The 26370-nt window shown below is 45.7% G+C and overlaps 2 protein-coding genes across 2 annotated transcripts in view; both read right to left on the bottom strand.

Moving 5' to 3' along the window:
- LOC126544888 (protein tiptop-like) overlaps positions 1 to 26370 on the bottom strand; it is a 468690-nt gene that overhangs the window by 140473 nt on the left and 301847 nt on the right. The gene's annotated exons all lie outside the window — the stretch shown is intronic.
- LOC126544889 (uncharacterized) lies at positions 22649 to 24792 on the bottom strand. The gene is made up of 2 exons (XM_050192418.2): positions 24506 to 24792; positions 22649 to 23045 (listed from the first exon to the last, which is right to left on the bottom strand). The coding sequence occupies exons 1-2, from the start codon at positions 24790 to 24792 to the stop codon at positions 22649 to 22651; spliced, it is 684 nt and encodes a 227-aa protein (XP_050048375.1).

The following is a 26370-nucleotide window of genomic DNA, read 5'->3' as shown; positions in this document are numbered from 1 at the left end:
ACCTCAGTGTGACGTCATGGATTTCAGAGTACCTTCTAGTATTTGGGCATTGTAGTGCAGTAAATGTTCAGAACTTGCTAAGTTCAGTCCTTGGCTTTTAATTATAATGCAATGTAGCCCATCTTTACCGATAAAGAAGTTAACTGCAGGCGCCAGCAGACGCCGTCAAAATCCATGACGACGTCGCGGCAAGCTCGCGCGGCAGATTCAAGGCGGCGTCGCCACCAGTATTTCATTTTTGTATCTTGTCTGTCTTACCGATCCTCCTCCCTCGGCCTTTCTTTTTGCACTTTTTTTGCACTGTAGGAGGGCTATTTACTAATGGGGGTCAGCTTATTTTTCTTTTTAGCATCCCTTTAACCCATTAAAGGGACGCAAAGGCAAATACTAAGTCGACGTGGACTGTTTAAATACCACTCCAGAAGCCTCTCAACGCTTGCTTTGCGCCAAGAAAAGACTTAGTTTACGAGAAAATTGCTTCTGAAGGGTCCGAATGCCTTTTCAATATTCAAATCTCCCACCACCTAATCGGGGGACTGATAACGTTGGATACGCCATCACCACCTTTTGCTACCGTCGGTGAGTAAAACAGCGCCCGACAGACGGCGGCCCCGAGCCAAGACAGAGCGGTCGATTCGCCGCTGCAGCTGCTTTTTCGTCAGGGGGCTTACAGACCGTTCGGGCATCCCGCGACTTGCAGTTTGTGCGGTTTTCATGAGCCAGCAAAACCAGCACAGCACTACACGATAACAAAACTAGTGAAACGCAAAAGCGTGGGCGGCGCGGAGACGAGTCAAAATGAAACCTTTCGACCGCCCGCGTCATTGCCAAGGGCAACTTCAATGAGCTATTCCTTTTTCTAAAAAAATGGCATAGAACTGGACCAGTAGCATTTTATTTCGTCTTATAATACAATACAAGGATGTTTTCTTTTGCAACGAATGGTTGTGTACTAGTCATAGAATTTAACTGAGGAGTGCTTTCGTCATCGGCGAGTACTTGAATGTCCCGGGGGAGTCTAACCATGCCCCTGCACTTACCTCAATTTCTCGATTATTAAGGCTCTGTTCGCGATAATATTGACGCCTTAGAGGTTCTCGAGCACTAATCTATCACTTTAGCTTGACTTAATATTTGCCTTAACTGTCCCTTAACTGCTATAGCAAAATTCCAAATTTTTTTTTTAAAGTGCGGAATTTTTTTTACACCTGCATATTTTGCATCCATTCTTCTAAAAAAAATACGATACCAGAAATGCCTATTGCATTTTTGCAGGTCTGGTAGAAAAATATCACCGCCCAAGCACTCCGTACAGATGTTTAACCAGCGAAGCTGAAACGTGCGGCCCCGGTGTTTATCACTGGGTTAATCCAGACGGTTCATAAAACGACGGCTTGGTAGGCTGCCGGATCCTCGGTACGCAGTTGCTGCCTGCGCTCGGCTGCACGAGCTTGTTCTTGTGCCAGGGCTGCAGCATCGGCACTGCGTCGACGAGCTCGTTCCCCGTTCTGCTCGCAGCGTTGCTGATCGAAAGCTGCCTGCTCCTCAGGAGCACGTATGACACGTGGCCTACCGCTTTCGGAGCCGAAGAGAAACAGCTATACGCGCGCTCGGCTGCGACGGAGAGCAACGACGTCGATCACTACTGACGCAGCCAATCGCACACCTCTCCTTTGTTCTTTGTTTTCGCGCATGCGCATGGGGTTGCTCCGGAAGAGTTTTCGGCGCACTGGCGACAGACGGACGGACGAATCGGCTAGCCATATACAGCTTCACTGTAAATAGAATAGCAAACGTCGTTGCGTATAATTTATTTCTCAAAACTACGCGAAACTGCCCATATACAAATGCACAAAAATTGCGGAAGTTTTGCAACGATTGAACTCGTCATGGACACCAGAGGACGCTCACTGGGATATGACGAGTTGTCTCGCCATCGGCAGTTAAGTGGTTAAATGCAGCATACTAGAAGGTCTGTTTTGATAGTGCCACATCTCTGGTATTTCGCTTGTAATGTTATTTAGTAAAACTACAAGCCAAGTTACTGCACGCTAACCTGCACTGTTTGTTTAGTAAAACGATATTTTCGCCTTTTCTAACGTAAATGTTGAATCATACTTTAGTACGAGACAAGATGGCGACTTCATGCGTACAAAACAGAAGTTTCCTTCCCGTTATGCGGATTAAATTTTGACATTAAGCCTTACAACGGGAAAAATTTAGATCGGAGGTCGACTGAAATTACGAAAAAAGGTTTGAATGTGTTTCTAGTCCGTTTAAAATGAGACATACGCCATGCTGTTTTTGTGCTATATATTACACTATAGAAAACGTCGCAACAAGGTTATCCTGAGACGAGGTGGCACGACAACATCGAGGGCAGTAAATGGCACATATCTCTCAAAGAAAAAGAAGCCGAAGGAGAATGACTTATACGTGTGCCACACGAACACACGAGTTCGGTAAATTTTATAGATACACCTGGAGTTGTTGCCTAATAAGTTGGTTTCATCTAAATTGAGGCCTGGCTTAATCATTTACTTGTTTCGCGTAATTATTTGAGTGAACTACATTAAAGAAGAGTTTTGAGAACCCTACATTAAGTTAATTGACGTTAATTGTTTTATTACTTTAATTATTTTTTAAATTTTAATTTAGTTATTTTAATTTCTGGGGTTTTACGAGCCACGCACCATGGTATGATTACGAGGCACACCGTATATAGTGGGGGACTCCGGATTTATTTTGTCCACTTGGAGTTTCTTATCGAGCAACCACTGCGCGAGCGTTTTTTGCAACCCGCCTCCGTCGGAATGCGGCCACAGCGGCCGGGATCAAAGCCGCCACCTCGTGCTCAGCAGCGCAACCCGATACCCACTAAGCTACCACGGCGGGTAATCTGAAACGGCCAGTCTCTAATCTGCACTCTTTCTCACGCGGTGCGTAGGCTGTAAAATTTACATTCTTAATGAATAGCGCGTCGCGACAGGCGTCGACGGTAACGCGGTATGCATATACAGTGCTACGACTACAAAGTGGCGAAGGACTACTTCGGATGCTACAGCAAAGCCATTCAACGCACCTCGGATTTTTTTTTTTTTTTTTTTTTTTTTACGACGTTGACGCATCTACTGCGGTGTATCAGAGAAAACGTTGCGACACACCATCCAAAAACAACAACTCAGTTCAAATATCGCGGTGGTGGTGGCGGCGGTGGCGGTGGTGATGGTGGTGCTGCTGCTGCTGATGATGATGATTATGAGAGTTCCACTTGTGTGACTCACACATGTGGAATTCTCATCCTCCGCCAAACGCCACGTCCTGAACATTGTGCATGACTGCATTCAAGAAATGTCCCACGTCGCCGATATCGCTCAAATTTTTTTACAGAGCGGCAAAAGAGCTCGCTCCTTCTGAGCGCCAATGCTGCTGTAGTGTTGTTAGATACTGTTCGTACCCGCTACAGCCTGCATGGTCTGACCTCTGCGCGGTCTAGCCATTTGACCCCACAGGCTCATGCGTCGATCGGCGTCCAAAACTACTGAAAATGACAGGGAATCAGTTGTCTGCTTCGTAATCTGGTTATTCCACGCTTTCTTTTGGTGTGTGAGCATTTTCTGGTGAATGAGCAAGGGTGCATGAGCTCCCTTCTCTCTATATCTCTCTGTTCAAATAGCATACAACGTAAAACGGCCATTCTAACGCAGACAAGCAGCCTCGCCTATACATTCAAGACCGGAAACGGTAGCAGAGGGCAGCATATTTTCAGCTTGTGAAGTCTCTAATCGAATCGTTCTAATTCGACGATAAATAAGTTTTCCACTGACGCCTTCAGTAAGAATGAAGAGAGCGCGATCCATGCAGCGCCCCACAAACAGATGCGAAGAATAATTCTCGCGATTGACGCTTTATCGAGCAAGGAGCGCATACGTCGCAATCTGGTCCCTCCTAGCTATATCATGCAGTGAGCGTTTTCCGGACAAATCTAGCCATTTATGATGAGAATACGAAGCAAAAGAATGACATGCACAAGAAGAGAGCAGCTCGAGTCTGGAAATGCTCAGAAATCGGAGGCCGAGTCGGTCCGGTACTCCTACAAATATTTCAAACGCCGCGCGTTTCCAACATTTCTATCCAGCGTTCGAGCACCTCCGGCTCGGTCCGGCGGGCAGATAAATCTATTTTCATTGCTCTCATTTTGTTTGTGGCCGCCGGACAAAGGAGAAGAAGCCGACGGAAGTCGGGGGGGAGGCACTTTAAGAGATCACTCCCTGCCGCATACATGCCCCGCACCGGCGCGCTCCGAAGGGAGCCGGGCCAGCACTGCCTTAAGGCCCAACCACTGGCACGCGCTGGAAAGCTTCGGCGCGCGCCGAAGGGTCAAATGCGTCAAAGCGTCGGTCGGGAACTCGCTGAAGCGGAACGTCGCGTAGCGATTATGTCTACTGCCGATGCTAGAAGTTTGCCGGCGCGCGGCGAAGCTGCGCCGGCGTGCACCAATGGGAGGCTGCGACGCCTCGCAGGCGTCAACCAATCGGAGGCTGCGGAGCCTCTGGCTGCTAGGCCTGATGGCCGACCGTGCGAAGACGCCGGCACCAACGATCGTCCGAGTTTTTTGGACGCACGACGCGCGCGACACTCTTCCTGAAAGACAGTGTTGTAATAGTAGGCCGACAACGACACGACCGACCGACCGACGACCGTGGGTTGTGGCAGTGCGACGTGGATCCGAAGCGACTTCGAACGACGCCGACTAATCCAACCTGCCCACTGGGTTCCGCCGGGCTCGGTACGATCGTCTGCTAAAACAGCCAACCGAATCGTGATTGCCGCAACGTCTGTGCTTGTTGTATGTGCATTTTGTTGTGCTCAAAACGAATGGAAACACGTTTACGAGCTCCGAAGTCTGGATAATCAGCACTCGCCTATCGTCGATGTTGTTTACATTACGCGTAGGCCTAGCGGGTCCATCGAGTTCGTAACTGGCGAGTGAACGAGGCCAGCGAAGAAACTCTGTTGAAGGAAGTGAATTTAGTAGCAAGGTTGCATTACAGTGATTTGAAATGTAGTTTGCGCGGTGAACCTCGGTGTGCTTGCTGTCAAGACCGGAATCCGTCGTCACCGGTGACGAAGGCAGCCGTCGCACTCTCCGGCACATCTCAGGAATATATGACCACATGCGTTGTGTGTGTTTTTTTCCCCAATTTGTGCATTTTACGACGTTACAACGTCTTTAAATTTCAGGACAAATGATTCGCGTGTGATGCCACGCGATCGACAAGTTGCCCTTCGATACAGCTGCGTGTGAACTTCGCTCAGCTTTCAGGCATCAATTGCATGTGCGCGAGAACTGAACCAGAGATATCCGTGAAAAACAGTACACGAAGAATAAATCCGCTAACGGCGGGGTAGCACGTATAGAAACCAGTGGCCGGCGATAACCGGCAAACAGTGGCCGGCAAACAAATCGACGGTTTCGGCCTTGCGAAACTGCACGGAAGGCGCAACCTCACCGGAAGCCTCCATCGTACACGACGACACTTCCTGATCGATTGCTACTGGTCATGCTGTCTGCTGTTTCCGTGCTGTTTCCGTGCTTGCTGTTCGCGTGTAGTTCGTTGTGAGTGTCCGAGAAGCATGGCCGGAATTCCGATCGCCGACACTGAGTTGCTGATCGCTGCTGTTGAGCAGCGGCCAGCTTTATGGATGGCCCGGCACCGAGACCACAAGAACAAATTTGTGAAAGCAGCCCTGTGGCGTGAAGTAGCGGCCGCCGTCATGCCCGTTGGTGTGGGCATTGAAGGTGAGTTGACTGGCGGATTTTGATGCTTTGCTTATGTCAGCACTGTTACTATACATTCTTCTGATTGTCATTTGCGCAGAAGGCGTTGAACTTGTCCAGAAACGATGGAAGTCGCTACGGGACAAGTTTCGCCGCCTCTTCTTTGCCCACAAGGATCAGCTCAGAAGTGGCGCCAGTCAAGAAGATGCAGAATCGTCTGAAAGTTCATGGCCCTTTTTTGACGTTCTGCTGTTCTTGAAGGACACAATGCAGACAAGGGTGTAAGTGTTAATTTTGCCAAAATTTTCTAAAGTCATTTGCACACACAGCTGTAGTTCTGTGTTTGGATACCTTTATTGTATGAAATGTGTTCTAAACCCGAAACTTTGCTATAGCGGCTTTACTGCTTATCTCACAGCATCTTAAGCACTGTCCCCCTGAAAGTAGCCCCTCTACTGGCAATACACTGTTCCCATCGTTTCTTCCATTTTTTGGAAAGCCTCCTGGAACGACTTCTAGGATGGAGTGCAAGTCTGTTGTCACATTGTGTAGAATGTCCCATGTGGTTTGGAAACAATGCCTTTTAAACATAGTTTGCAGTTTGGGAGACAGGAAAAAGTCAGCTGGGGCTAGGTCTGTAGAATACGGTGCGTGGGGCACAACAGGAGTGTGACGTTTTGCTGGATAGCTGCAGACAAGGAGCAACATGTGGGCCGGCGCATTATCACAATGCTATATGCAAGTCTGGTTTTCCCACAATTCAGGACTGTGCACAGCAACCCTCAAATGTGCCAGACTTCCTTGTTTACCATGTGACCCCATGGTACAATTTCCTGATGTACAATTCCTCTGTAGTCAAAAACACAACCAACATCACCTTGCTGTTTGGCTGAATCATGCGTGTTTTTTTAAAATTTTTGATAAGGAGACCCTTTGCTCACTCACTGCGACTGCACCTTCGTTTTAATGTACACCTTTTATTACATTCTTAAGGAAGTTTTCATAGGGAGTGGCAAGCAGTTCCTGGCCAATTTCAACACAAGTCTGTTTCTTGTCATCAGTCAACAAATGCGGCACGAATTTTGCAATGACACGACGCATCTCAAGTTTGTCGCTCAAAATTTGATGGCATGACCCTGCACTGATGCCCACTTGTCAGCTACTTATAGAACAGTTAAACGACAATTTGCACAAATCACAGCACTAACTCCCTCGACATGGTCATCGTCTGTTGATGTGGAAGGTTGTCCAGACTTGGGATGATCACCGACTGACATTCTGCTGTGTTCAAGCCGCTTAAACAACTCGTAGCACTGAATGCTACTCATCCAGTTCCCGCCTTTTGCTTGGCTATTCAATGTAATGTCTGTGTGAACGTTTTCCCAAGTTTGTAGCAAAATTTCAGTCACATACGCAATGTTCTTCAAGCTCTTTCATTGTCACTTGGGCACTAATCCGACAAACAGCTTAGGCACGTGCTCAGTTCAGCAGCTACAGCGCGTCAAGTAACAGGCAGAGTGAAATGTGGTAAATGGCAGTTTGTTGTCTAAGCCTGCCACTATGTGTGCTCAGCAGCTGCAGCACACTCCCTGTGCATGTTGGCGGGCTATTTATTTACAAAGTGTGGTTTCTCTTTAACCATGTGTAGTGCAGCGTGTGCATTTTTTGAAGTACAAGCATTGATAACTGACATAGCTGATGTTGTTGAATATGCACACAGGTGTGCAAAGATTTGAGCAATGCTATCCTTTGCAGACACATGTTAATGTGCTGTTCCTTGCTCACTTTTATTGTAAAATGCAAGGACGATTTTTCTCTGTCCTTGCGCTACTGTTGTGTCACAGTTACCTTCCTTGAGTACATCATTACCGAATACAAGTGTCCTACTTCTGCAATTCGGGCTTCTGAAGTGGTTATCTGGAGATGAAAACTGAACGGCACACAACGAGAAGTTAGTTGTGGGCACATCTTGTGATGTACTCTCACATTTATTGCAACCTGCAATGTGCGAGCGCTTTGGCATGCATTCTCACGTAGCTTACATTGAGTGCAATAGTATTTCAGTTGCAGTAACATGACCACTTTGCTTCTAATCAGCAGTCCCGTCATGCAAAGCTGCAGGTAACTTTATGGTGCTTTGACATACCCCACTTACTACAATGAACTCTATGCGCTCATTTGCTGTATGGAAGTTGCTGTATGCTCTTTTTGAAAATGAAACTAATCTCTTCAGGTCGAGGTGCCTTAACTACCACAAGCGATAACATAGTCCATCATGTACTTCCTCCAGCAGGAAGTAGAAACTGTGATTGCGATTTAGGTGAATGATGTGAAAAGACCAAACATATCGGTGCAAAGTGGGCAGGCTAGGCTTGCTGAAACAAAGACAAGGCATCTGTTAGTCTAGATAACATGTGATTAGCTTGAACAAGTCAGTATTCATAATTGAAAAAAGAAGCACGAGCACTGCCGCACACAGAACGGGCAGAGGGCAAATTTGCCTGATTCATGACGCGCCACCAAGCCATTAATTTGTCTCCTCATTTCATGTGTAACATTTTTACATGCATGTTTACACTGCAAATTGTAACTAGTGTTTCGGGTTTTACAGTCTTTTTCATTATTTGCATATTCAGTCATTTTGAAATTAAGTTCCGCACTTACTTCATTATTCTGCAGTACAGAAGTGGTACCTTATAGGATTTTCGAAGCTAGAGCACAGTGCTTCTTTACCCTTAGTGACGTGCCAAATGGCAAAGTGCAAAAGTTCTACAGTTTGTTATTTGAGGCAATCTCTTGTGGCTACACAATTGCCACTGTAAAGTTTCATGCTTTGAGACACGTGTGATGCATTGACAAGGTCAACATGCTGAAAGGCAAAATGTGTACTTTTGTATTATCCCTTGCTTACATAACCACATCAAGAGGGAGAAAATGAGAAAGGGCACAGCTTGTGCCCAATGAAAAGAATAATGCAAGACGCACCAGTAGACATGTTATGAAAATGATATACATCTTTGTCTTCTTGAAGAAATATGCTATTGCAATAGTGCTAATGCAGGGAATATGACCTATGAGCAGCCACAGAAGAGTTGGGGCAGCGGATGGAAATTATGGTCGTATTACACATGTTGAAAAGGCCTGGTCTGGCTACTGCATTTTCGCACTAAAGTTGTGGGGGCTGGTACCATAAGATGCATTTTGGTGCACACCTATGTTTTGCCTCAAGTAGGGCTTTCTTTTTTTGTAAGCTGTCTTGTTTCTCTCAAAACGACTCTTTCTGCTGATATAAGCCTTTAGATGCTCCAATACGCACTTTTGGCTGCTCTATAGAGTTGCTCTAAAACGGCCTCGGCCAATCGCATATTTGTAAACTTGGTTATGACTTCGAGGTTTCTGTTTCATGATTACAGCAGTGCTGAAAACAAGTTGGTGGTGGCATTATCTATCACAGCATAACCATATGCTAACAGCAGTAATAGTATACAAGATAACTCTGGAATACCCGTTAAAATCTTTATTTCACGTCATAGTGTGGAAAGAGTTTGCAAGACAAATATCTGTGCATATTGATAGATACGTTTGGCCTTTTTGTTTGTGTAGGACGTCGGGAAATTACACGTCATATCAAACGAGCCAGTGCATAAGTCCTGGAAGCCAGTCGGCGAGCACTGGAAGCCAGGCAGTGAGCCCAGCAAGCCAGGCACCAAGGCCTGCAAGCCATCGGCCGAGCCCTGCAAGCCAGCCAGTAAGCCCTGCAAGCCAGCCAGTAAGCCCTGCAAGCCAGCCAGTGAGGCCAGCAAGCCCAACTGCTAGCAGTCAGCCGAGTGCACAGGAGCTTCTTAACAACATCATGCAATTTGAAGACATAGATAGAGATGTTCTCCTAGAAGGCTCTGTGCACTCGGACATAGTCTTGCAACCACCCTCCCGGCCACCACTTTGCCAGCTGCAAACGCATGCAGTGCCAACTACTGCGCTTAGGGATTTTCAAAAAAATGCTTTTACCCCCCAGCGTAAAGGCAGCAAAAGAAAGCACGACACTAGTGAAACAGACGCACATTTTGGTGACCTTTGCGAAGCTCTGAAGAAAACAGAGCCACGCAATGAACATGAACATTTTGGGCTGTGTCTGGCGAAGTACATGGAGCGTGTGCCTGAAGAGAGGCAGTTAGAACTTAAAATAAAGGTGCTAGAACTAGTGAAAGAATTTGCAGAGGATTACTAACATAATTTTTCATTGATGTGTTTATTTCAATGTAGAAGAAAAGGCTAAATGCATTACATAGTGAATTGTTAAATAAGGGGAAAAAACAATGTGAAGAAAAAGGAGGAGCAACAAATAGCCGTCACTAAACCAGCTTCGTTGTACTGCAGCCAAATATAGGCTCTTAATTTTTTATTCGTTATTTAATTACCTAGTAAATGTGCCGGGAAGGGGAGTCGCAGTTCTTTGAATATGCAGCCAGTATGCTTAAAGGGATCCTAAAGCCAAATATGAAGTCAAGCTAAAGTAATACAGTACTGAAGGACGTGCATGGCATCAGTATTATGGGAAGTTGAGGTAAATGCAGTCCATGATATTAATAACTTTTTTCCTGCTGAAATATTTATTTATTTATAATCTAGTCATGAAAGATGTTAACTGAAAACAAAGTTGGTAATGAATTTTCGCATAATTTCATAATTTCATTACTTCACACTCCCATTGCAACATTAGAGAGGTTTAGTTTAGGGGACGCAAGTGGCTTGCGTAAGCAAGAACTAAGAGCGACGGTACTGCGCATGCACAGACCCCTACGTCTAGGTCTGCACATGCACACTACCGTCACCCCTAGCTCTTGCGTACGCAAGCCGCTTGCGTCCCCTAATCTAAAACTCTCCATTATGCTTACATGCAGCATGTGCACTTGAAATTCGTCAACGTGTAGGTATAAATATGAAAAGATTTTTCTTCTGCAAAACACAAGGTGCCTGTCCAGCAATACATGCATTTTGTATAGTACTAACCAAACACAGGAGGCACTCTTCATAGATATTTCCATGTCTGGGTGCATGCCCTCATGTGCAAAACCATTCGCGAAATGTACCTTGCCAGACACACCCATATAGGGCATTAAAGGCCAACTGCAACAAATTTGGGACCGCGTAAGAAACCTAGTTTTATATAGCGTACATATAGAGCCTGCATGCAAGCAAATTCTGACATTTCGAATGGTAGGGGATGCATGCTCAACATCTCGTAGAAATAAGACCTATATATGGAAAAAATGCCACTATTACCACTTGTTGAAAGTGACACGGGACACTGCACGTGTTGCTCCTCGACATGACCTCGGAGAACAGTGCTGAGCAGTATACGCAGAGTGCCTCAAGCGGCCAGCCTCGCTGCAATTGCGCATGCATTCGCTGGCTTTTTTTACTCTTGGAAAAACACTTATCTAGAATGTGCTGAGCAACAGAAATCTGTATGTGATTTTTTTTTATGTTGCTCTAGAATTTTCTCACTGACACTTTTCATCTACTTATATTAATTAAGAATTACATTAAGACTAGTCATCTAATTAGGCAGAATGCAAGAAATATTCTGAATATTTCCAGGCGATGGCAAACATTACCTTGGTTCTGTCCAGCTAAGTGGCATGTGCATATTTATAAAGTTTGTGTGAACCAAAGAGAAACACCCTGTATAGTACTATTGCAGCCTGTTTGGGCAAAGTATAATTTTTTATTGTAATTGGCCTTTAACTTGTGCTTTTGACAACACAACCACTTCACACACAAAAAAATATACAAACAAAATTGTAATTCTGCATGGAGAATACACTATCTCCTTGGCCGGGAGGGGTGGTGGGTAGTGGCGGTGATGCACAGAAGGATGTGCATAATTATGTTTCTTCCAGCAGCTTGCTGAAAGGAGAATGCTTGCCTTACAAATTCAGCAGTGATGCTTAATTCAATTAACCTTAAAAATTTTACATGCTGAAACAGTGTGATTATGGGGCCTGCGGTGGCAGGGGCAGATTAATTTTGACCACCTGGGCTTGTTAAACGTGCACCCAATGTATGGTGCATAAGCATTTTTGCATTTCCCCTTCAATGAAATGTGGCCGCCTTGGCTGGGATGGCTGTGATGTTTGTATCAGGCCAAACTTTCAAAATGAGCTCGTGTGAAGTGACCTGTTACCATATGCACGACTGAAGAGACCAGCTCTTATTATTCTCATGCTGATACAAGACAAATGTGGTATGTGCATGGGGTGCTACTGAATCCACTTGGACATTAATGTTTCAGTAACTAATGCTTATTACAAGACTTGTGCATTGGAATGCCTTTCCCAAACTCAAGCTGTTGATGTGACTGCAAACATTTTTCTTTTTTTTAGCACGAATGTTAGTACTACAGTCGAACGCACTTATAACAATACTCAAGTGCCACTAAAATTACATTGTTATATAATTGATATTTGTCAAGCCGGGTTGCATTAAAAAATCAAAATGGGGGATGGCAGAGCTGTTGTGAGAAAACTATAATGGCACGGAGGCCTGTGCCCCACCCCACCACGTTCCTCCATCAGGCTGCTGATTGTGTTCACTCGTTTAACTGCCTCTTGGGCGCTCCAATCTGATGTACCAAGCCACGGCTGTCGGCGTTATAGAATGGCATTGCTATAACAACTGTTAAGAAGGGTTACGGGTGGCAAGTGATGTGCGAGCTCCGCCAAGGCATCGCTTTGGTGGCTCCAAAAGGGGCCTTTAAGAGTGCGAGAAGGTTGCCGCGGCAGCCTGTCAGCTTGACAAATTCAGAAGAAATGCTGAGGCGAGATCGCACGAGCATCCCGCCACGTACTTCTCACTGGCTTGTACGAGTAAACCCTATGTCCGTCAGCCTTGCATGCTTTATGCAAACCTTGCCGGCATCCTTTATGAAGGCATCCAGGTGCTCCACATAGTGCAGTGAAAGGTTCCTCACGAAAACAAAGCACTGGAGGCACTGTATCATCTGGCGGTCCTTCTGTGAAGACAACGTTGAGGCAGCCTGCCCTACTGAGTCATTGCTGCTGTCGTTGCCGTCGGTATACAATGCAAGCATGTTTGCGACGATCGCCTCATCGGTTAGAAGCACTTAGTTTCCACATCTATAGCTGTGTGCTTTCTTTACACTGGCAACATCGTGCGTTGTCGATGATCAGTGGGCGGATCATTCATCTCCCGTTTCAGCAGCAAGTCAGAGAAGGCTGAGAAACCACGTGGCCAGGAATAATTTCACTGCAGCCAACCAAGACGAACACGAGCGATTAAACTCTTTGCATAACTGCACTGAATGAGGAGCCAGCGAACAATCTGGGAGCAGTGCAGTTGGCGCGGTCCATTCATGTTATCAGAGGGTGGTGCGGCTTAGAGCTCTGGGTGCTGCCCATTCGTGTTCGGAGGAGTGCAAGAGCGACGGGAGAGAGGTGCACGAAGAGGGCTAGAAAATGAGCGCACGGCGGCTGTTGGGGCAGCGGGCCATCGTTCAGCAGCTCGAATTTCTCGCTTTCATTTTTTTTCTTTTCAAGGATTTCGCATTTCAATACCTTCTGGCATGGACACCCAGCAGTTAGACTTCATCGTTATAACCGATAATGCAGCAGCGGGGCACTGTAGTAAGTGGGTTATTTCACCATGGAAAACATACAAAAGTTGACTGTGCAGCAGCTTTTCATTGTTATAACCAACATATTATTAAAACCGGTATCGCTATAAGTGGGTTCGACTGTACATGCTATAACTTTCACAACTGCTGCATCACCTGTACGCAGCACCGCAAGAAAGGCACGGCAGATAGGCTGCCATTGGCTAGTGTCATGCATTATTAAATCTGTTGCATTATGCACTGTGTATTGAAGTGGGAGTGTTGGCTTTGCAACTGTAGTAACGTCTAGAGTGCTTTGCATTGAGCAGATGGAAAGTGCAAGTGCTTGTAGCACACGAGAATATTTCAATACACATGGAATCTACTGTGACATGAGGGCCCCCTGTGCCTGCTGAACTTTAATGCTTCTTGTTGAATTTGGTGACATCTGTGATACATGTTCTTCACCGTTCTTTTTCAATTGCACGCCTTTCCATAAACTTGCCATGTTTAGTCTTGGAGTTTATGTCTTGTACCTGAAATCTTGATATGCACCTTTGTGTTCGGAGTCCAGTGGTGACATTCTCAGGTTATCCTTTTTGACAGCACCTTCTATTTCGCGTGACACAGTACAAGGCATGTTGTATGATTCAAGCGGTTCTGTTTAGTCAGTGTGCACTGAAAGTGATCATCCAAGCTTACATTCCCTGGGTAATGAATTGCATCAAAAGTGTATTGTTGGTATAAGTGGGTTCGACTGTACATGCTATAACTTTCACAACTGCTGCATCACCTGTACGCAGCACCGCAAGAAAGGCACGGCAGATAGGCTGCCATTGGCTAGTGTCATGCATTATTAAATCTGTTGCATTATGCACTGTGTATTGAAGTGGGAGTGTTGGCTTTGCAACTGTAGTAACGTCTAGAGTGCTTTGCATTGAGCAGATGGAAAGTGCAAGTGCTTGTAGCACACGAGAATATTTCAATACACATGGAATCTACTGTGACATGAGGGCCCCCTGTGCCTGCTGAACTTTAATGCTTCTTGTTGAATTTGGTGACATCTGTGATACATGTTCTTCACCGTTCTTTTTCAATTGCACGCCTTTCCATAAACTTGCCATGTTTAGTCTTGGAGTTTATGTCTTGTACCTGAAATCTTGATATGCACCTTTGTGTTCGGAGTCCAGTGGTGACATTCTCAGGTTATCCTTTTTGACAGCACCTTCTATTTCGCGTGACACAGTACAAGGCATGTTGTATGATTCAAGCGGTTCTGTTTAGTCAGTGTGCACTGAAAGTGATCATCCAAGCTTACATTCCCTGGGTAATGAATTGCATCAAAAGTGTATTGTTGGTATAAGTGGGTTCGACTGTACATGCTATAACTTTCACAACTGCTGCATCACCTGTACGCAGCACCGCAAGAAAGGCACGGCAGATAGGCTGCCATTGGCTAGTGTCATGCATTATTAAATCTGTTGCATTATGCACTGTGTATTGAAGTGGGAGTGTTGGCTTTGCAACTGTAGTAACGTCTAGAGTGCTTTGCATTGAGCAGATGGAAAGTGCAAGTGCTTGTAGCACACGAGAATATTTCAATACACATGGAATCTACTGTGACATGAGGGCCCCCTGTGCCTGCTGAACTTTAATGCTTCTTGTTGAATTTGGTGACATCTGTGATACATGTTCTTCACCGTTCTTTTTCAATTGCACGCCTTTCCATAAACTTGCCATGTTTAGTCTTGGAGTTTATGTCTTGTACCTGAAATCTTGATATGCACCTTTGTGTTCGGAGTCCAGTGGTGACATTCTCAGGTTATCCTTTTTGACAGCACCTTCTATTTCGCGTGACACAGTACAAGGCATGTTGTATGATTCAAGCGGTTCTGTTTAGTCAGTGTGCACTGAAAGTGATCATCCAAGCTTACATTCCCTGGGTAATGAATTGCATCAAAAGTGTATTGTTTGCAAATCATTTCTGGTGAAGCCCACAGTGGAGGGACATTCAAAAAAGGAAAAGACTTTCCTTGTTTTTCGAGTGTGCCTAATTTTCTTTGATAGAACACCAGTAGAGTCATTTTGAGTACTTTATTTCAGTGCAATATCATGTATCTTTTTCTAGTCTGACAATGTTCTTTCCTTCTTTTTTAATATGTATTGAACAAGCGCAATAAAATTGTATGTGCCTAATAGTATGCTTCCTGATATTTCTTCTGAAGTGTAACAATGGTTGGCTATGCAGTTCAGTGCTGTGCAATAAAATATACTACAGCAATTGTGTATGGCGCAAACTTAAAATGTGAAGGTGAGGGAAATGAGTTTGTTGGGAAGCAACACAAAAGTCACCATGTGCAAAGAAGTCAGGGGAGGAAGCTTTTGAAGAAGTGTGTTGATGATGTACAATTTCTTTGGAAAATGTTTGGTATTCTGAAATAAATCTGGACACTTCAAGCAATTATGCATCTTTGCACTCTGTCACGTTGTCAGTGCTTCTATAGTACAAGTCTGCAAAGGACAACCAAAGACAACCATTCAAACGTTCAGGTTGCCATGTTTCTGGTATCTGATGCTGTCATTTTGGCAATGTTGGCAAAGACTCGCTTGATATGTTGAAACCAGTTACAAAACATGGGTCATTATTCAGTCAAAGCTTGCCTTGCAATTCACCAGCTGCTCGATGTGGAGACCTCGTGATATAGTATTGATGCCCTGACATCCTAGAAAAATGATTATGTGCTGCATGGGACTTGCCATTGACTTTCTGCCCAGCTTGCAAGGGCACTTCCATAGACATTTTTTATAATTTCAGCTGGTCACAAGCCGGGTGTGGCTCTTGCATGGGAGCAGGCCATTCGGCTCTAATATTTTCGGCCATGCTTAATCTCTGCGGCTCTTAATTACCAAAACAGCGAACAGTAGTCTTTTTCACAATGGTATTTATTCACGAATTCATGTTCTATTCTCTACAAATCACTGCATTCACATTACTGCGCTGCACTCGTCACAGAAGCCGCTGTCAGAGTGGAAAACAATGCTATAAGTAGAAAAAGTTCACCGCAAGCTGAACAGGCGTCTACAAAAAACACTCAATAACACAGGCAGAAGACTAATTTAGTGGGCCTTTCTAAATGGAGGGTTGGTGTGAGATGTGGGGTAGCACTGTGTTGTCAACTTCCAGTTGATCTGAAATTTGTTCCGCACAGTGGCGTGCATCCCATTATTGGCAACCAGGGCGGTGGCCTGCTGCAATGGCCCCTTGCGCTCTGGTTTCGAGCAGTGAAGTAGTTTCATCCTCGTAGCTTGCTCAACATGGAGTTTGCTCTGTAGCTAATGAGTAATTGTTTATAGTGTTTTTTAAGTGTCCAATGTGACCAGTGCACCACACAACTCCCAATTAAGCATATTACTTGTAAGGCGTATATGTACATGTTTATTTTGTACTAACAGACAGCGAAGCATGAGTTTGCAATTTTGTTCATGTGAAAAAAAAATAAAAACTTCAAAAAATAAATAGGAAATATTTTTTGGTAGATCAATGTCCAGATTAACATTATAGAAATAAACATGCACACAGAACACAATAAATACAAACTGACCACACTGAAAGGCCTGTAGCAATATGTGTATGCATAGTGTATGCAGAGCCAAGTTTGTTGCAGATTGCATATGTAGCCGCACAGGTATGTACAATAGATTATCCGCATTTTAAAGTGAAGTTGACCTAAGCACCTTGCAGGGAGAGGAAACTGAAGATGAGCCACAAATAGTAGGCCACTAGGCGAAGCAGAATACAGTCTCAGTAGAATGTGGTATTATGGAGCACATCATCTCCCGAGGAAACTGCCTACTTATGGCTTGCTATAGTGAAAACGCTAGCTCACATTAAATTGATACTTGTTACACAACTCCAATGGAAGCAATCTGTCAAACTCGATGCTCGTTGATGAGGACAAGGAAGTGGAGTCTAGAGCACTGTACAGGCTGGTTTTGGAAGGCACATATAATTGCTCAGAGTTCTGAAGAATTGATATGTGAAACTTTAAAGGAGCACTTGAAGAAGCATGACTGAAAGTAATAAGCTTTATTTAGTATAGGTATCAAAGTGACAAAATTTTAATTATTCAGTATAAATATGCCTTGCTCTTAGTTCCCAACTTCAGGAAGGTAGGCACACAAAACAAATTTTATGCAGGTTTGGTAGCATGAATATTAGCCATAGCGATGCCCATTCCATGTAGGAAAGCCATGACTTCACAAATACGGAAACAGGCAGGCACCTATGTATGGTGCAGGGAGCATTTCTTTCGCATGCAAGCAAGCACTCGCAGCATTTTTTCCTGCATTCTTCAGGCTATCCAAGTAATAGTTGTCAGGTTGCAGAGCATGCACAAGCCTCCTTATACTTGATTACTCTGTTGGATCAGCCCCACGCGTACAAACGGGTGTAGTCATGTATCCAGAACCACTGCGGTGAGGCTGGCCACCTGTACAGAATGTGCCACTATCGCCAGGCAGGGCTTCGTGGTTTTCCGGTGAACGCACCTTGCCCTCGAAATGGCGAGCGTCCATTTGAAATCGAAGAGTACCTGTCTACTCGTCAAAGCTCCCCATACGCCTACCAGCAACACCAACCTCGATCAACAGCGCCGTTGAGGCTTCGGTCACCGAGCCCCCGCCCGTCTTCAAGCTCCCCAAGACGCCGTTCACAGAGCCCGCGTCGGGAAAACTAGAGTCAGCGGCCTCGGGAGGTAAGGCCGCTGCCGACGCGAAAAGAGAAGAACCTCCATCGATGATTCCGAGCGACGACGAGGGACTCGGAAACCAGTGCCATAAGAGCGACGTTGCTTCCGATTTACGTGTGTTTGTCGACGGTTACGAAGTGAACGCGTTAGTGGATACAGGTGCGGATTACTCGGTAATAAGTAGTGAGCTCGCCAGGAAACTAAAGAAAGTGCTGACTCCATGGAAAGGGCCACAAGTTCGCACAGCAGGAGGACACCCCATCGCCCCGATGGGAAGGTGTACGGCTAGAATAGGAATACGAGGCTTCACGTACGTCGCCAGCTTTATCGTGCTTTCCGAGTGCTCAAGAGACTTGATTATTGGCATGGACTTCTTGCAGGATAATGGCGCTATAATCAACTTGCGGGAATCGTGTTTCCTTCTCAACCAAGCACGCTGTCGCAGCATTCCACACTGAAGAAAAATTCGACGCCCTTTACATTGCCGATGACGACGTGATGCTTCCTCCGAGATCCAGCGCAGCCGTCACAGTCAGAAGCGACGCGTTCAGCGACTACGAAGGAATTGCAGACAGCAACACCAGTCTTCTACTCGAAAAAGGGATCTGCATGGCAAGAGGCCTTGTTCAGCTGCGTGGCGGATGTGCCAATGTTTTCCTCACTAATTTTGGAAATGAAGTGCAACATGTCGCGAAGGGAACCGTTATTGCCAGCCTTAATAACTTCGTCCAAGTTACAGATCTCAGCATTCCAGAGTCTTCACCATCGAATTTCCAAGATGTGGATTCTGTCCTTGCAGCCATCGACATCGAACCAGGCCTATCGCCCAGACAGAAGGAGCAAATAGAGAACCTCTAAGAGAATTCGCCGAATGTTTTTCAATGTCATCCAAAGTTCGGCGGACATCTATTGCTAAACATCGGATAATTGTTGACGAATCAGTGAGGCCTATTTGCCAGCATCCCTACCGAGTGTCACCAAAAGAGAGGGAAGCCATCGGAAGTCAAGTTAAGGAAATGCTTGAAGACGACGTAATTCAGCCGTCGGCAAGTCCGTGGGCGTCGCCAGTGGTACTGGTAAAGAAAAAGGACCAAACCTTGCGCTTCTGCATTGATTACCGAAAGCTGAACGCCGTCACAAAGCGGGATGTGTACCCACTTCCAAGAATCGATGACACTCTAGATAGACTACGAGATGCCAAATTCTTTTCCTCCCTGGACCTCAAAAGCGGCTACTGGCAGATAGAAGTGGACGAACGAGATCGTGAAAAGACGGCGTTTGTGACGCCAGATGGACTGTACGAGTTCAAAGTGCTCCCATTCGGCCTTTGTTCCGCACCTGCCACATTTCAGCGGATGATGGACACTGTGCTCACCGGTCTGAAATGGCAAACCTGTCTCGTTTATCTTGACGATGTCGTGGTTTTTTCTACCACCTTCGAGCAGCATGTAGAACGACTGCGGGCTGTGATGGAAGCTATTAGATCAGCAGGTCTGACGATAAAACCGCAGAAATGTCATTTCGGCTTTCGCGAGCTCCTTTTCCTCGGCCATGTCGTCAGTTCAGCAGGCATTCGTCCGGACCCTGAGAAGACTGCGGCAGTGGATAAATTTCCAAAACCAACCGACAAAAAGGCTGTTAGGCGATTCTTAGGACTTTGCGCCTACTAGAGACTCTTTGTCAAAACTTTTTCAAGGATCGCCGAACCACTAACGCGGCTAACAAAAGAAGACGTGCCTTTCGTCTGGTTGAATGAGCAGGAGAATGCTTTCAATGAGCTCCGAAAGCGTCTTCAGAACCACCCAGTTCTGGCTCATTTCGATGAGGAAGCCCAAACTGATATTCACACAGATGCAAGCAATTTAGGCCTGGATGCCGTCCTCATTCAGTGGCAAAACGGAGAGGAACGAGTCATTGCGTATGCCAGTCGAACACTTTCGAAGGCTGAGGTGAACTACTCAGCGACAGAAAAAGAATGCCTCGCGGTGATATGGGCCATCAGCAAGTTTAGACCATACTTATATGGCCGACCATTCCGAGCTATCAGCGACCATCATTCGTTGTGCTGGCTGGTGAATCTCAAAGACCCATCTGGACGGCTGGCAAGATGGAGTCTACGGCTGCAGGAATACGATATAACGGTCGTATACAAGTCCGGTCACAAGCATAGTGATGCAGATTGCTTGTCACGTGCACCAATTGAATACACGGAATCTACGCTTAGGGAAAATGAACAGGATTGCCCGTTCCTAGGAGCTGTGACAACATCACAAATGGCTCAGCATCAGCGATCCGACGCGGAGTTACGACTGCTGATTGATTACCTAGAAGGACACCCTGTCGACATTCCACGAGCTTTTGTCCGCAGCTTGTCGTCGTTCGTCCTGAGAAATAATGTCGTGTACAAAAGAAATTTTGAACATAGTGCAGAGACGTTTCTGCTCGTCGTACCTTCAAAGTTACGACTCGAGATATTGGAAGCATGCCATGACGACCCATCAGCAGGACATTTAGGAGTGAGCAGAACATTCGCTCGCATCCGCATGAAGTATTACTGGCCAAAGTTATTGAATTCTGTGCAACACTACGTAAGAACCTGCCGGGACTGCCAAAGACGTAAAATACCACCACTCAAGCCAGCAGGTCTCCTACAACCGATACAGCCACCGGAAACTCCATTCGCTCAAGTGGGAATGGACTTACTTGGCCCCTTTCCCACATCGTCATCAGGAAAACGTTGGATCGTAGTTGCAACTGACTACCTAACTCGATATGCCGAGACAGGGTCTCTTGCCAAAGGAACGGCCAGTGAAGTAGCAGAATTTTTCGTCACTAACATAGTACTACGGCATGGCGCTCCTAAAGTTCTCATCACGGACCGAGGAACCATATTTACGGCGCATTTGACCCAGGCCATCATGAAATTGACGCACACCAGCCACCGAAAAACCACCCCATATCACCCGCAGACTAATGGGCTGACTGAACGACTGAACAGAACGCTGACTGATATGTTGTCAATATACGTGGACATGGAGCACCGAACATGGGACAGGATACTACCGTACGCAACATTCGCGTACAATACCGCTGTACAAGAGACGACTCAAATGACACCTTTCCAACTCGTTTTTGGCCGGACCGTCACCACAACCTTAGATGCAATGCTACCAGTAGATGAGACCTTCGAAAATGACAATGACGTCAGCGACTTCACACAAAAAGCCGAAGAAGCACGGCAGCTGGCGCGACACCGCATTCAGCAGCAGCAGCAAACTGACGCCGACCGATACAACTTGCGACGAAGAGACGTCCAGTATGCTTCTGGAGACAAAGTATGGGTGTGGACTCCAGTACGGATGCGCGGCCTATCCGAGAAGCTTCTCCGTCGTTATTTTGGCCCGTATAGGATAATTCGCCGAATTAGTCCATTGAACTACGAAGTTGCTCCAGAAGGTCAAGTAACCTCATCATGACGGCGGCATCGAACAGAAATCGTCCATGTCGTCCGAATGAAACCATACTACGACAGGCAATAATTGCTTCCGCCTACAAACATTGCGAGTTCATGGCAGTCTAGAAACCACCGTCTTCTGTATGAGCATCGGGACGATGCACTCTTGGAAGGGGGACAATGACACAAGATGATTTCGAATTACACGCGCCAGCCGCTTCCTGCGTCCGTCCAGCTGTTTACTGCTACCTGCGAAAGATAGCGGCAGTGGAGCAGGCAACACGGGCTCGCAAGGCACGCGCAATCGGAGCAGCGTGCTATGAGCGCGGGACTCGAGGGAAGAAGAAGTGCGCGACTGCGGCGAAAGAGACTGTGGACGTTTTAGCGAGGCTCTCGCTTAGCTGTTTGTCGGGCACAAGTTCGCCCAGCGTAAAGTTATTAAAGTAGCGTCACTCAACTGTGCGTTACAATATCTTTCAGTATCTTTACATACATCTCGTCTACACCCTGATTCCATAATGCCTCCACGACTGCTGAAGTTTCGACTGAATCAAACTCTTTCTCGTAATCAATGAAAGCTATATATAAGGGTTGGTTATATTCCGCACATTTCTCTATCACCTGATATTACATACACTCTTGAAACGCTAATGGATAAAAGGAGCCCACACAAGAAAAGCTAAAGGTCCGTTTCATACTACTCGAACACAATCATGAAAACTACACACACTACTGAGCATGTACCAATGTTTCACACAATGTTAAAACAGAGCCTCACGAAAGGTTCACTGATGCACAATGGGCAAGCCCCCCCCCCCCCCCTCCTTCATTCTCTGAACACACCATTGGCTCTTGTCATGCTACCCCTGTCATCAGTCATCAAAAAGAGAAATGGTGCGCTTTAACCCTGCTGGTGTCACCTGGAGCACCCTGTTGACATAACGACGTGCGAAGGAGGCACCGGAATAGCCAGGGAAGGAGCACGAAATGCACCATTCAGCATGCACCACCAGCAGCATGCAACATACAGTCAGAATGTTTTGCTGCTGCTATCTTGTGCAGTTAAGAGCTGCTTCCTTGGACACTCCTGGTTGGTGCCACTGCCAAGGCACCTGGCCAGCACTGCTGCAGAAGTAGGCAGTGAACAGGTCCCTGGCAGCAGCTGCATCAACATGGTGGTTCCTTGAGTGCGTTGCTCCAATAGGAAAAAAACCGTTGCCGGCTGTACTTTGCATGCTTTGCCGCCAGTGTCCTGCAACAACATTCCCAAAGCTATCTTCCCTATCTGGGAATTTGTGGGCCTGGGGGTTATAGATAGTTAGGAAGTTGTGAAGCACACAGGCAGCTTTCACAACAAAATCAACATTCTCCGGCTGCAGGTTCATGGTGCGCAACAGTACTCTCCACCTGGCAGCAGTAATGCCAAAGGCATTTTCTACACAGCGCCTGCAGAAATGAAACAAAACAGTTTGAGCAATGATATTAGATATGACAAACAATGGGGCTTACAAACACGTCCTGAGCACGTACTCGGATAAGAGCAAGTGGCAAAGTAATGACAGCTTTGCGTCCGAAGTAAAGTTTCTTTGTAAACACAGTGCCATCTGCCTAGTGTCTTGTGAATTGTAGACGCGTGCTCCCCCACACTGTGGTACCTTTCGGGCTTTCTTTGGTGGATCCTTCTAAATATGATCACTTGGGAATACTACTTTAGCTCACCAGCTAACATAACTACGCATTTCCAAGTCAGCAATACATACACGGGGCAACTTTGTGCAAGACCTGTGTTGCAAATTGTTTTAAGGGACTGACAACCAGCGAGAACATTTTGCGAGATGTTGGTAAAAATGAGAAAAAAGAACATTATTTATAGTGATACAATCGAGCCTGCCGATCACGACTTCAATGGAAATTATAATTTTAAGTTGGCATACAAAATCGCAATAACCAGCATGAATAGGCAATGAACCCTTCGTACTTTGAATGTGGTATATAAGATTACTGTACATTAGTTGATCGTTATAAAGTGGCACATAGTTGTTTAAAATTGCAGTACATATGTAATTTGGCTTTTGCAATTTATTGTACACGTATTATGCAGCAGGAAAGTGCACACTAATGAGCAGCGCTAGTTTCATGGTAACGAGTGGAGCAGCAGAGCGGGCAGATCCATGCAATGTATTGTGGTGCATATTAGGGCTGCTGTATACACCCAAGTTTGCAATTTAGTGCCCAGAGCACTGTGAGAAACAAAATGCCATCGACGATTTGTGCCATGAATGGGTGCCAGCCCTGCAATAATAGCACTACTGGCATATCCTACCACTTAGCTTGGTTTGGTTGAAAAAAGGTTCGCGCATGCAGCCTGCAAAAGCATGGCTTTCGAGATCAGTTTATGTTACGTGGAGGGAGCTGTTGCTGGGCTGTAGATTCAGACACCACCTATTATTGTAAATATAATTCAACGCTTCAGGAAACATGAACTGCAGTTTACATTGACCCGATAAACAAATTATTACTTTTCTTACAGATAGAGTTGTACTTGCCTTCTACTTTCGACCAATGCCTGCGTAAAAATCGCTATCACATTCACATTTTACTGTTTCCAGCATGTTTCTTGAGCACAACCACATCCGGAATGCAGAACGGAAAATTCTGATAACAAAATGTTCACAACATTTTCCGCATTACCACTGTACACTAACCACTTGTGCGATAGCTACTCGAAGTGTTCATGTTCACGCTAAACTGCAGTGCTCTACATTGCAGAGACTAAGTGCATTTTACCAAACTTGCTTACAAGGACCACCGAGTTGTGGCTACCAGCTGTAGGTGGATGTGAAGTTGTTTTCTAGCCAACAGTGCTGGTGTTGCAATGAAATCAGAGAAACACTGTTACGCCATACCTTGCCCGGCTGAGCCTGTAATTGAAGATCCGTTTGTTGTCGTTGAGGTGCCTGGCTGGGAATGGTCGCATGAAATCCTTCCTCAACTGGAAAGCCTCGTCCCCAACAAAGGCATATGGAGCATTTGTTGATGTGCCCGGTAGACAGCCAAGCGAGGGGATGTCAAGTTGGCCATGACTGAGGGCATGGCCAAAGTCAGAGTTCTTGAACGTCCCACCATCACTCATCCGACCTTCGGCGCCCACATCAATGAGTACATACTTGCACTCACTGTCCACGACTGCCATCAGTACTATGGAAAATGTTCCCTGAAAGATGAAGCGCGGCACATAAAATTAACACAGTTGGAGCCATGAACATTTATATGCCCAAAATGAATTAAAGGGTGCAAGATTACTGGTACACTTTCTTTTCTTTTTTGACAACTTACGTGGGCTTATAGGCGCAACTGCACATAGGCAATAGGTCTACCCAGTAGCATAGTAACGGCGGGGGGGGGGGGGGGGGGGTGACAGAAGAGCTAAGGGCCCCGGGTGCCAGATGACCTAGCTACGCCACTGGGTCTACCTGATGTGTAAGTATACCACACGATGATAGTATGACATCATGAGTATCTAACTGCAACATCTTGCGCCAGCAGTGCTGCATCCCACATAAATTCTGCTCGTTTATTAGTGCTTTGCAAGCAACATGCAATGTCAGTAACTGAAGTGGCCATTAATTCAGTGAAAACATGTGTGCTGCTTCAGCAAGTACACCACTGCAACGAATTGGCAAAGTTGATATGCTGTCTCAAAGGGCTAGAGTGCCTTTACCCTGTAAGTCATTGCAAGGAAAAAGATGAGCACTGTGAAATGTATTAAAAATGTGACCAGCAATTTAAGATGCATGCAGGCTCACCCAACACACTCACTCAGGCTGTATACAGTATTACTAAAGACAGACTAAGTTTAGACAAGCAGCATTCTCTCAAAGCTCTGTTAATTTCATGGTGAGAGGCTGACTACTAGAAAGGAAAATGACGGCCCATACATTCATCACTTAATCTTTGCGGCAAAACTCCTCAATTGCAATGTCAGCGTGATGTCACAAAGTTCTGTGCGTTCTTTGGTATCTTGACTCTTCTGTTGATGAAAAAGTTATGGAAACTTGGTCCTCTAACTGTCTTGCATAATGCAAAAGTTGTAGGTTCAGTAGCCACCGGACTCAGGTATTTTGTCATTTACTTTCATTTCTCCTTCAATTTATCATTTCTACACTTCAATCAAAACAACAAAACACTTCCTTTAGTCTTCTGCTTGACTTCATTATCTGTTGGTTCTTTGGGGCCGCTGCTTTATAAAGCAATTTAATCCAGATGTACGGATAACTATTACAGCAGGCGCAAACAGACAGTGTCACAATTCATCACATCACAGCAAGCTGGTGTGGGGACTTCAAGGTAATGTTACAAGTCTTATTTCTTGCACCTTTTTAAGCTTACTGGCCCTCCTTTTACAAAAAAAGTGTCCTTTTTGGAATTGTTGGAGACTACTAGAACAAGTAAACCTACTTTGCTCTCTAGTGCCCTTGTTAGCATGCAATAATAAAATGAGCAAGGGACCCACAAAGTGAATCCACATGAGCTTTTACCTTATAGTTGAAGTATGTGCTGCCAGACTGTCGAGGACAGACGATTGCAACATGTTTGCCATCAACAGCTCCCAAGCAGTTGGGGAACTGCCACCGCGAGGCAAAGCCTTCCGCAACATGTGCCCAGTCTGCTCTGGTAGGTTTCTGGAAGTAAACAGTGGTAATGCAGTGAGCCAATTAAGAGTTGCTTTTGCACAATATATCACGTGATAAACAAGTATGTATTATATTTG

The sequence above is a fragment of the Dermacentor andersoni genome, chromosome 1 (genome assembly GCF_023375885.2).
Source record: "Dermacentor andersoni chromosome 1, qqDerAnde1_hic_scaffold, whole genome shotgun sequence".
In the NCBI taxonomy this organism is placed as follows: Eukaryota; Metazoa; Arthropoda; class Arachnida; order Ixodida; family Ixodidae; genus Dermacentor; species Dermacentor andersoni.
The sequence above is the reverse complement of the archived record's forward strand: the minus strand, read 5'-3'. Positions and strand labels throughout refer to the sequence as shown.